The sequence below is a fragment of the Cetorhinus maximus genome, chromosome 9 (genome assembly GCF_964194155.1).
Source record: "Cetorhinus maximus chromosome 9, sCetMax3.hap1.1, whole genome shotgun sequence".
Lineage (NCBI taxonomy): Eukaryota > Metazoa > Chordata > Chondrichthyes > Lamniformes > Cetorhinidae > Cetorhinus > Cetorhinus maximus.
The window spans coordinates 37,180,947-37,193,868 of NC_135887.1; the positions used below are offsets into that span (position 1 = coordinate 37,180,947).

The 12,922-nt window shown below is 42.4% G+C and overlaps 1 protein-coding gene and 1 long non-coding RNA gene across 2 annotated transcripts; both read right to left on the reverse strand.

The window, feature by feature from the left end:
• Nucleotides 1–3,841: 3,841 nt before the first annotated feature.
• cldnb (claudin b) lies at nt 3,842–5,209 on the reverse strand. Its single transcript, XM_078548520.1, has one exon. It carries the CDS (start codon nt 5,082–5,084, stop codon nt 4,452–4,454), a length of 633 nt encoding a protein of 210 aa, XP_078404646.1. The 5' UTR covers nt 5,085–5,209; the 3' UTR covers nt 3,842–4,451.
• Nucleotides 5,210–6,312: 1,103 nt separating this feature from the next.
• On the reverse strand, nt 6,313–7,231 carry LOC144684190 (uncharacterized). Its single transcript, XR_013577440.1, has 3 exons — nt 6,975–7,231; nt 6,564–6,642; nt 6,313–6,472 (listed from the first exon to the last, which is right to left on the reverse strand). It is a non-coding gene; the product is annotated as an uncharacterized LOC144684190 (long non-coding RNA).
• Nucleotides 7,232–12,922: the final 5,691 nt, after the last annotated feature.

A 12,922-nucleotide genomic window follows, 5' to 3' on the forward strand; every position in this document is an offset into this window, starting at 1 on the left:
GTCCTTACAGGAAGAGGGGTGTGAGGAGCTGTAGTCGAGGTAGCTGTGGGAGTCGGTAGGCTTGTAATGGATATTGGTGGACAGTCTATCATCAGAAATTGAGACAGAGAGGTCAAGGAAGGGAAGGGAAGTGTCAGAGATGGACCATGTGAAAATGATGGAGGGGTGGAGATTGGAAGCAAAATTAATAAATTTTTCCAGGTCCCGACGAGAACATGAAGCAGCACCGAAGTAATCATCGATGTACCGGAGAAAGAGTTGTGGGAGGGGGCTGGAGTAGGACTGGAACAAGGAATGTTCCACATACCCCATAAAGAGACAGGCATAGCTGGGGCCCATAGCCACACCTTTTATTTGGAGGAAGTGAGAGGAGTTAAAGGAGAAATTGTTCAGTGTGAGAACAAGTTCAGCCAGACGGAGGAGAGTAGTGGTGGATGGGGATTGTTCGGGCCTCTGTTCAAGGAAGAAGCTAAGGGCCCTCAGACCTTCCTGGTGGGGGATGGAGGTGTAGAGGGATTGGACGTCCATGGTGAAGAGGAAGCGGTTGGGGCCAGGGAACTGGAAATTGTTGATGCGACGTAAGGTGTCAGAGGAATCATGGATGTAGGTGGGAAGGGACTGGACAAGGGGAGAGAGAAGGATGTCAAGATAACGAGAAATGAGTTCCGTGGGGCAGGAACAGGCTGACACGATCGGTCTGCCGGGACAGTTCTGTTTGTGGATTTTGGGTAGGAGGTAGAAGCGGGCCGTCCGAGGTTGGGCGACTATCGGACATGAGGTCAGTGACAGTCCTGGAAACAATGGCTTGATGTTCAGTGGTGGGGTCATGGTCCAGGGAGAGGTAGGTGGAAGTGTCTGCGAGTTGACGCTCAGCCTCCGCGAGGTAGAGGTCAGTGTGCCAGACAACAACAGCACCACCCTTGTCAGCGGGTTTGATGACAATGTTGGGGTTGGACCTGAGAGAACGGAGTGCAGTAAGTTCAGAGAGAGACAGATTAGAATGGGTGAGAGGAGCAGAGAAATTGAGACGACTAATGTCACGCCGACAATTCTCAATGAAAAGATCAAGAGAAGGTAAGAATCCAGAGGGAGCGGTCCAGGTGGAGGGAGAATATTGGAGGTGGGTAAAAGGATCTGATGAACGGGGAGAGGACTCCTGCCCAAAGAAGTGAGCACGGAGACGAAGACGGCGTAAGAAGAGTTCAGCGTCATGCCGAGCCCGAAATTCATTGAGATGAGGGCGTAAGGGTATGAAACTAAGTCCTTTGCTGAGCACTGAACGTTCAGCATCGGAGAGGGGAAGGTCAGGGGGTATAGTGAATATGCGGCTTTGGTTGGGATTGGAAGATGGGGTGGGGACGGAGGGACAAGCAGGGGTGGAGGGTCCCAGATGGGTGTTGGTGTCAATGAGTTGTTGGAGCTTGCGTTCCTTAGCACTTGAGAGAAAGAGAAAAAGTTTCTTGTTGAGGCGTCGGATGAGGCGAACAATAAAATGAAACTGGTGGCACGCGCAGCTTTGAAAAAGGGTGCGGCGGTGCTGCTGGAGGGAGAGGTCGAGTGTGTTCATATGGCGGCGCATGGCACTGAGTGTGGATCTCAGAATGCGACGGGAACAGCAGTCTGAGAAACGTTTTATGTCCCGGAGATACCTGTAATCCTGGGTGGGTTCGAAACAAGAGGGATGGAATTTCAGTTGAAATCCACCTGGGGTGAGTCAGAGACGGAGACAGTCACTGAGAAAGGAAATATGGCTGTGAAAGTGTTGATGAGGGTGTTGCAGTTAATATGGGTGTACATGGATTTCCAAATGTGTTTGCTAAAGTACCATACAACAGGTTTGTCAGGAAATTTAAAACCCATGGAACAAAAGCAGCAATGGGAACATAGATATGAAGTTGGCTGAGTGACAGGAAACAGTAGTTGCGAAAGGTTGTTTTTCAAACTGGAGGTCGGTATACAGTAGGGTTCCCTGTGGGTAGATTTAGATTGACATTAATGACTTTGATTTGTGTGCGCAGGGCACAATTTCAAATTTTTGGGATGACACAAAACTTGGAAGTATTGCGATGTGTGAGGAGGATAATGTAGACATCAAGAGGACAGACAAGCTGGTGGAAATGGGCAGACACATATCAGATGAAGGTTAATGGCATGAATTGTAAAGTATTACATTTTGGTAGGAAGAATGATGGGTGGCAATATAACACAAAGGGTACAATTCTGAAGGAGGTGTGGGAACTGAGGGAGTGTTATGTGCACAATCATTGAAAGTGGCAGGAAGGTTGAGAAAATGTTTAATAAGGTACACGGCATCCTCCACTTTATATAGTGACAGAGTACAAAAGCAAGGAAGTTTTGATGAACCTTTATTGAAGTAATGTGCCCAATTCTGGGCAACACACTTTGGGAAGGATGTGAGGGCATTAAAGAGGGTGCAGAAAACATGTATAAGAATGGTTTCAGGGATGAGGGTTTTCAGTTGTGTCAATAAATTGGAAAAGCTGGGGTTGTTCTCCTTCGAAAAGGGAAGGTTAAGAGGAGATTTGATAGAAGTGTTCAAAATCATGAGAGATACTGAGAAACTGTCCTCAGAAGAATTGAGAATCAGGACATTCATTGAAGAGGAATAGCAAAACAACCAAAAGTGATTGGAAAAAATACTTTTATGCACAGAGTGGTTAGAATCTGGAATACACTATCAGAGTGGTGAAAGCACATTCAATAGTGGCTTTCAAAATGGAAGTGGATAATTATCTGAATAGAAAACATTCACAGATCTACAGGGAAAAGGCAGGAGTGTTGCTCTTGCAGAGAACCAGCACAGACACAAGCTGCTGAATATTACTCTTCTCTGCTGTAACTGTTCCATAATTCTAGGTCACTTTCCTCTTCAAGTATGGGATGTTAAATAAATTAAAAGACTGCTATTTCAATCGTGTCTGTTACAACAGGGCGTCCTAAGTACTTCCCAGGCAATGGCGTAGGTATTTTTGAAGTGGAGGATAGATACACTGCTGCCAATTTCCTCATTCAAGCGCCCAAATAATGGTGAGATTATGTGTTTTCGTGCTTATGGTCGGAAGATAAATATTGGGCAATGACTCTCCTGCCTTGAAATAATGTCCTGGGATTTTTCATATTCCCCTGAGAGGACAAATAGTCCTTGTTTGATATCTCATCCACAGAGAGCACCTTCCATACTGTAACACTCCCTCGTCAAAATCGCAACTTGGTGCAAAAACTCTTTAATTTTAAAAAAAAAAGGCTGCTCCTGGTCCCATGCGGATTCTAGACACCTCTTGCTGGGGACACTTCGGTGGTGGTTTTTCCTGTGCCAGGTTCATATATCAGGAGAAGCCTTTCATCCCCACGGGGTAGGTGAGCGCTCGCGAACGTTGCCTGTGGAGAGCGTGTGTGTGTGTGTGTGTGTGTGTTTTTTGAGGGGCGGGAAAAAGAAAATATGTTTACAACCCATTTTCAGTTTACTAATCCTGGGGAGCGGAAAGTAGCAAAGACCACCCCAAAAAAAGTAACACTGACGAGAGATGGAAGCCAGAAAAAAAAACTTTAACTGACTCTTTTGAACTTTCGTATCTTGCACTACAAAAGGCATTTATCCCAGTCTCTCAGCAACGCTCCCACGTAAGCATAGACCCACACAAAGTTCTGGACTTCCAGCTGCCTAACTACCTTTGACTAGTTAATTGTTAGGTAAAGCACTCAACTTCCAACACCATAGCAACTTTAACCCTGCCGCTCCCAGAGCATTAAAAGGAATGATCCATTTCGTAGCAGATGTAAATGAGAGGATAGTTACAAATCAGATGATAGATACACTGTTAAGGAAACAAATTTGCTGTTTATTGATTTAGTCGAATATGTTGTAAACCAATGTAACACAAACAGGAAAATGCAGGAGTAAATGTTTAAAATGACATTACAAAAGCGAACATTTTTTTAAAAATGAAACTTATATAAAAGAGATCGGCTTGTAGGTTAATGCCGGACGGGATCATTCAATTGACAGGAATAGGGGTAAAACTCCGTGTTCCGCTCTAGTGTACATATTGTCCGATTCTCATGTTACATTCGCAACACAGTCTTCACGTAAACTCCACCTGAAGCAAATTAGGTCCCCCCGCCCTCCCCAGAAAAAAACTAAACCCATCACTAGAACTAAACCCCACAAAAAGTCCTTTTCCTATTTTAAAAAACAGTAGGACATCGATGTTCAGGATTTAACCTTAAAACACTTCGGCAAAATTAATTTATAATTAGTAGTTTTCATTTAACGGAAGAAAATACCGTTTGAAGCTCACTATAGTTAAAAAAAATAATGATTTCGCAAATCCATGCTCGAAAGAGCTCCTCATAGTCCAAAATGCGCCTTACAAAACTGAAGAATAAAGTCATTTTTCAGCAAGTGTCGACTTAATTGAGTAACGCTGAGTTTACACATAGTTCTTGCTCGGAGCTGAAGATCTCGCCGCAGAATACTTTGCAGTGTAGGAATTCTCGTCTTTGGGAGGGCAGGAACAGCAGAGCAGAGCCCCTCCGAGGATCAGCAGACCCGAGGTTCCCCAACCGATGTACAAGGAAGCTCCAAGTTCTCTCCTCTGGGCGTCCGTCACCAACGGGTTGTAGAAATCCTTGATGATGGTGTTCGCTGACCAGGACACTGGGATCAGGGTCAAGACTCCAGCCAGGATGAAGATAATTCCCGATATAATTGTGACTTTGGCCTTTGTTACCTCGTTTTCTATACAGTTGGTGCATTTCCCTCCCATGATGGAGATGAGGATGCCCAGGACTCCCACCACGATGGCAATGACGGTCAGAGCTCTGGAAGCCTGGAGGTCTTGGGAGAGGGCTAACAGGGAATCGTACACCTTACATTGCATCTGCCCAGTGCTCTGAACAATGCAGTTCATCCAAAGACCTTCCCAAATAATCTGCGCCACCACGATGTTGTTCCCAATGAAAGCGGTCACTCTCCACATGGGCAGCACGCAGGTAATGATGGCTCCCAGCCACCCGAACACACATAGGGCTATGCCCAGAATCTGGAGTCCCATTGATGCCATTCTCGGTTACTGTTCCGCAAACTGTACTAGACAAAAGTGCGACCTGTTGCCTTGATCTGAACTGAGAGCTGAACCACAAACACAACGGTACTTATTCAATGCACATGGGCGTGGAGTTTCAGCACTTATTCCTCCTCCCCTAATTACCTCAAAACTAGAAGCACGGGTTTCGACTCCGTTTCATTGTCGTTTCCTTCGCCTATTCTAATTGGTCAGTTTTATTTGAAGGGATGTTAGAAGATACTTTCCAAATCATGGAGATTACGAGATATATTGAGGAATGGTCATGTGCAGACTGCGTTTTAGGTGGGACGTCAGGTTCGTCATCCATCAAGTTTGCTGTTTACAGTATATCCTAAGACTAATCTCAATTTCTGTGACCTAATACTAATACCAGAGTTACACCCTCAACCGATACACCCAACAACTCCAGGGAACAATCATCTATTTATAATGCAAAAACCGAACACCAAATGCTGGATATCTAAAATAAAAACTAAAAATGTTGGAAATAGTAGGTTAAGATCGCTAAAGAGAAAAGATGAGGTACAGCCTATTAAATTTGCAGTTTTCTATTCATTTTTTTTTACAAATTTAAATTTTTTTTTTACCCAAATAAAAACTGCTTTCAACCATTTTTTAAACCCAAATTCAACAAAATATAAATTTAGACATGGGCACACCAGAATTCGAGACCATCAGTAAGAGTAGTTCTTGTCGGAGATATAGAGGTGAATTTCTGCTTATACTGCCAAATGGAAAATGAGCACCATAGTGAATCAGCAGCCCATTTTACACACTGTCCAATTGTCACTTCCATTGAAACAAAATTAAACTGGAAAACGAGTTGACAGATTCACTACCACCAGCATTGAAAATGAAAGTTCACCTCCATAAACCTCAGCTTGTCGGCTTTGATGGCTGGAAAAGAATCCAAGACAGAATTCAAGGAACAGCAGGAATCGGCCAAAATATGAATTACCTGGTTATTTGCTATTTTAAGGCCCTACAGTGCACACATTGGCTGTAGCGACTGCACTTCATAACTAATTCAATGAGGTGTTTGGAGGTGTGAACGATACTTCAAAATGAAAAAAAAATCTTTATTTCCCCACATTTTACACTGTACACTGGCCTACTCTTGACCATAGGAACACAGACAAAAGAAGATCAAGGTCCATCTGGTTTACCTTCTGATATCTTGATAGTCACACGATGCAACCAAACAGGAGCTATTGACTAATCATAGCAATCAATCTTTATCTTTAGTCTGTAACAGAGCCAGGCATGTTGCAAGGAATATTCCAGTGGAGGAGCGTATAGAGAACCAGAGGTCCAAAGTCACCTTTCTGGTGTCTTTCTGGAGTGAGCCTTGAACTCCCAACATACTGAATGGACAAAAAATATCTTTGCTGACAATCATTTGGACCACTCTCAGAATCATATTTGAGTCAATTCCTTTGTACTGATTTTACATACCTGCCATTAGTACAAAACTACATTTGCAACTTTGTCATTCTGCCCCAGACCTTTTCTGGGTGCTAGGCAATGACCGTACCTGAATGAGGAGTACGAAGTCAAATCAGACATCTGGGTCCACACAGAGATTTCATCTCCCCACAAATCAATCTCGAAACTTCTATCAAAGACCTAACCACTATCTCTGATGAATTGGAGGAAGATCACTCAGAAGGCAGAAGAAAATAAGAAAATAAACATTTGCATTAATATGAAGCTTTACACAACCTCAGGATGCCCCACAGCCAATTAATTATTTTAAAAATACAGTCTCCTAGCAATGTAGGAAGCACAGTAGCCAACTTGCACACAACAAATTTTCACAAACAGCAATGAGTCAATAATCAGGACATCTATGTTTATTCACCACACCTTCTGATGCTGTGCGTTGCATTCATTCTGCCCTCTGATTGTTAGTCTGCAATATCCTTATACTGCAATCTATTTCTGTTTAGGCACTGTACCCACTCTGCCTTCTGACTGCAATTCTGTGGTGTGTCCACTTATTTTTCAATTGTTATTCTACAGTCTCGCTCACACACATATCTTGTCCAAACAGCCCTGTGAAAATTCTCATGTAAATTCTGTGGGCTGTACATACATAAGCTCTGTGTGAATCTGAAATTTTACTGAATGGTAAAGACAAAGTTAAGTAACCAGCCAGTGTCAGTGTTGGATCTGTTTGAGCTGCAGGTAGTCACTATGCTGCATAATGGCACTGAAGCTTAGTTCTTAACCCTTTATTTAATTGAGCTACACCTGAGTAGCTGTCACCTGCAAACTAGAAAAGACAGGATAAACTCAGGGAAACTTTGTGCTATCAATTAACCTCAACACATTTAGTTTATAGGAAAGATGTTTGTCCTCCTGTCAGTAAGCATGTCAACACTCACCACCAATGATGGTAAATGTATAATAACCATTTGGATAGAGTACTGGAGGGTAGCCAGCCTGTATTCCCCAGGCTAGGTTCCCAGAAACACCTGCTGAAGGAAAGAGGGGAGGAGCAATATTAATGAGAAAAGAAAACCTTATCACCAAGGGAGTACAGAATTTGATAGGGCTGTCAACAGTCTGAATTAATACTTAAGTATTCAATATGTGCTGGTATGTGACCTTGTGTGTTTACATATGTATCTGTGTTATTGTAATTCAATGACTCCATCACTGCCAAAGACACAAGACCTCCCAATAACATTAAAAGAACATTGAAATAATTCAGGAACAGCATGGAATGAGAAAAGGTTATTCTGGTTATTTAACCAAGTCCTTCCATTAAACCATACTGAAATCTACCCTATCATGGACCCTACTCAAAGCACCAACTCCTGAGGGATACAATTGGTGACATGTAAATCCCCAAAGGGTGGAATTCTGTAATTTCAATAACTAACATGTCAACACACCTATATGAAATTCCTCTGGTATTTTAAAGAAGCATTAATCTGTTTAAAATAGCTACGATCATACACTGAGAAATTTTCCATCAAACTCCTCCCCCATAGACAGTCAAGTAAAGTTAAGCCACACGTTGCAGCTAATTTTTGAAACTCTGACTTGTATACAAGAAGTTGTGTTCAAAAATAGTCTCATGGTCCCGGCAGGGCAGTGCCATGTCCCTCTGCTTTGTTTCTCACTGCATCTAGTAACATATTCTGCAGAACTATACCAAAAAGCAATAGTTTTGTTTTTTGTTACATTTGCCTTTTTGGTTCCTATATTTCTGACTATCCTCATAGCTGTGCCCTACCTCTCTATATCCCAAAGATTATTATTAGTTGCTCTGATATCTAGATCAAATTTATAGCATGTCCAGATAATGACCAGTTTATTTCAGCTACAATTTCTATTCAATTATTTTATAGATTCTTCTATCTCAGAAGGTGACAAGATTTTGGCTTAGGTTCAAACTGACGGAAAAAAAATTACACAGCAAATGAACTAATGAATTAAAGCAACAATACACCTTTTTATCAGTGCAGTTATTTTAGTTAGCTTCTCATGTAGTAAAAATAATAAATAATTAATAACTACTGCCCTAAGTTAATATAAAAGTAATTTTCTCACATGTGGTTCTTCCTTTCCACCATCTACAGCAATCTGCCTAATTAACTCTCTTTGAAGGTTTCATGGACTCACTGGTACAAAACAGTGATCAGGACACAGTGAACTTAAATAACTGTTGTCAAATTCAAAAGAATCTGCAAATCAAAGACCTATTTGAGTAAATCACATAAGATGTTTGTATTTAAATTGAATTATTTACTCCTCCCTTTGGCGACAACCTGACAGTAACCAACTTGTAGCAAATTCAGTGAAGCTGTTTTGACTCCTTTATATACTGTGAAAGAATTAAAAAAGGTAATATCAAGTTAAATCTTACACAAACTATTTCATTTTTGTCACTGTTATCTGCAGTATTGAATGAGGTTTATTTTAAGTCATCAGCTGCAATATTGGAGGAAACATTATTCAGAATTGCCCCTGCTTCACTTCACCTTAATCATTAGCTCAATTCTTGCTCTCTATCTCCTCTGAATCCACCACCCTTTTATCCTATCTCCATCAGTGAGATCTCACGTTTTACAATCTAACCTTCCCTGTCCACATTCTTGGCAACTGCTCATCATCTCATGGTACCCATAGTCTCAATAACCAAAACCTATCTTTGACTGCTTTCTCATCACTTTTCCTTCCCATGTCCTTGTTTCCTTGTACAGTCCCAATAATTTGACCTATCAATGAAAAAAACAGGACTCCTGCAGTCACGTTGTTACATCCCCCACTTCTGGTTCTCCCCTCACTAAACGTTTTTTGCTGCAGTTGATCTGTTAAACCAAGCGGTGAACTCTACTTTTGATGTCTTTATTCCCAGTAGACTATCAAAGTCTGCCATCTCTGCCATTCCCCCCCCCGATACAGCTCCCATCTTTGCTTCCTCAAAGACAAGCTCAGATTGTGTTCTGTGTTAACAGGGTGGGTTGGCAAGAGAAGTCATTGTAGGAAATGCTCTGGCCACACTTGGATAGATGGGAATGGAATCAGCAATAAGGATTATGCAAAGAACAACATAGGATGGTGTAATTTATTATGCCAAAGGCTGCAATGAGGTCAAGGAGAGATCAAGCACCGTGCCCACAGTCATGCAAGTTATTATTTGCGACTTTGTTTAGGGCTGTTTCGATACTGTGGAAGGTTGAACCCAGACTGGAGAGATTCAAATTGGGAATTATGGGAAAGATGGCTAATGGCTGGGTGACAATGACATGCTCAAGGACCTCAGAGAAGAAAAGGGGGTTGGAGATGGGACAATGATTGGTGAATCAGCTGAACAGACAATCTCAATCTTAGTGACAAAGAAGCCCATGAACACATTGCACTTGTTCTTGGAGGTGAGAATGAACTGAACAGGAGAGAGAATCACAGAATCACAGAGGAGTTTAAGCATATAGTTGGTAGCAGGGAAAAGAAGCTGGGGCTGTCTTTGCATTGCAGAGTGATCCTGGAATAGTGAGCAGTTTTAAAGAGAAGAACATAGCCTAATAAATCTTGATGTGAATCAGACAAATCTAGTGATGCATGGCTAAACCAGTTCTGTGTCAGAGATGTTCAAGTTTGCACCTGCTGGACTTGAGGGAGCAAAGATAAAGTTGGGTGGGAAAGAATTTTACAGGGACAAGGGCCTTGAATGTAGAGGGGAGGGAGTGAAAGAGCAAATCAACAGCTGGATATATATTGTGGCAAATGGAGAACCAAAGTCTAGACAGTTGGCAGCTTAAACATGTCATAAAACTTGGAGTCAACACAGAAGGAAGGGAGGTTGGAAGGGGTAATGGATGTGAATGGTGAGAGGTCAGAGATAGCATTGTCTATGATCGAGATGATGGAATTAGAGAAGCCATATGAGATGAAAAGGATGAGTGCGTAGCTATGAATATAGGCAGAAGAGTTTAAAGGAAGACAGGACAGAAGTGAAATCAGAGGTGAGACGACAATATGTTGAGATGGAGGTTGAAATCATTACGAGTGAGGAATCACATGGTGCAGAAGTTGAAAGAACAAAAGGTAAGGGGAAAAGCCACAGTGAGAATTAGTGATAAGGAAAACAGTGAGCTTTGTTGTGTGTGAATGAACATTCTGGGGGGAAATTGAAGAGTGGCAATGATTATTGAGTCTAGGAGGCCATATGTGGGTGGGTTAAGCAGGATATCAAGGAAGTTGACAAGATTAGACTCCAGCAGATGGCAAGAGCAGATGATAGAGTAGAACATTGCTGCTGATGCAGGGGCAAAGACAGGTGCCTCAATGATCTCTTTGGAAAATGGCAACAGCATCACAGAGAGCAGCTGTGGGCTTATCCAAAGGTGTTTCAAGCCTGAGGCAGCAGCAGGAGAACAAGAAAGTTCGCCTACTCCTGCTCCAATTTCTTTCCCTTTGTATTTGTTTTCCAAATATCTATCTGTGAAGAATCTTGAGATTGCCTTTGAGTTAAAGGTGTTGTATCCATCCTTCTTCTTCTTGTTTTTCTGTTTGTCGTTATGATTTTTTTTGTTCGGAAGGTGTGCACCAAGACCACAAGGCTCTTGGGCAATCTAGGTCTGAGAGTATAGAGACTGGATTGTATGAAGCAGGTCCAGGATCAGGTCCATCTTAGCATCAAGATCTAAGAAGGAATTTAGGATGGTCTCGACGAAGGGGATTGATCAGCCTTTACTTAGGCCTTTATTCAGCCTTCAGGAATTCTACAGATGCTGATATTTTTCCTTCACCAGTTTTGTGACTTCAGCGTACATTCCCTGATTTCACATGTATGTGCACATAATTGCTTCATATTCATGGTTACAACTTTGAAGCTTGTTTATGTGTTATTCTGTCTGTGTGCTTGCATCATAAAGTTCAGGAATCTGCGTTGTTGTGAAGTTCTCATTGTTGAGCTATGAAAAACCCATGAATAAGGTATTGTGGTTGGGTGAGGTTGTTTCTTGCTCAAGAACTACGTCCTTGTTGTCTCTGTGGCTGTGGGTTGTTTGCAGGTTGGGCAACATTGGGTGCCCAAGAATTTATGCATTACAGGGTTCACTGGGGTAAATTATTTGTTGGATTAATTGTGCATCTGAATTTCCGCTTTGCACTGCCAGTAGAAAGACTTCCTCCTTCAGCACGAAGTAAAAAAGGTACCCCTTTACTGTCTTCTTTTCTTTCTCAACCATCGGATCAGCTGTTTTCTTTAACACTGAGCCTATCTTCAGCTGCTTCAATAACCTTCCCTCCATCATAAGGTCAAGTGGAGATGTTTGTTGATGATTGTGGTGTTCAGCATCATTCACAATTCCTCAGATACTGAAGCAGTCCGTGTCCATATTTAGCAAGATCTGAACAAGATTCAGGTTTTGACTGATAAATGGCAAGTAATATTTGCGCCATACCATTGCCAGGCAATGACCATCTCCAACAAGAGAGAATCTAACTATCTGTCCTTAACATTCAATGGCATTACTATTCCCCCACTGTCAACATCCTGGGAGTTACCATTGACCAGAAACTTAACTGGATTAGTCATGTAAACACTGTGGCTATAAGAGCAGGTCAGATGCTGAGAGTCTGTGGTGAGTAATTCACCTCCTGACTCCCCAAAGCTGGTCCACCATCTACAAGGTATAAGTCAGGGGTGTGTTGGAATACTCTCCACTTGCCTGGTGAATGAACTCCGACAACACTCAAGGAACTCGTCATCATCCAGGACAAAGCAGCCGCTTGATTACCAACCCATCCACCATTTTAAATACTCACTCCCTCCACCACCAATGCACAGAGTCTGCAATGAGTACCATATACATTCACTGCAGCAACTCACCAAGCCTCCTTCGGCAACACCTTTGAAACCCATGACTTCTACCGCTTAGAAGGACAAGGGCAGCAGATGCATGGGAACACCACCATCTGCAAGTTCCCCTCCAAGCCATATACCATCCTGACTTGGAACTATATCGCCATTCCTTCACTGTCCCTGGGTAAAAAATCTGGAATACCCTTCCTAACTGGACGGCAGTGATTCAAGAAGGCACTCTGTCACTACCTTCTCAAGGGCAATTAGGGATGAGCAACAAATGATGCCTAAATCCCATGAAAGAATAAAAGAAAATATCTGAGAACTGTTGCCAAAGACATCACACCTTGCAGCACTGGTTGCCATGACCTGCCAGCTGCCAAAGTCACTGTGGCCTTCTTCTGGCTCTTTCTGGGGGTCATCTGTGGACTTTAGTGGCATCTCACAAGCGGCTGCACACTACTGCATCTCACAGATCACTGGTGTCCTTTTC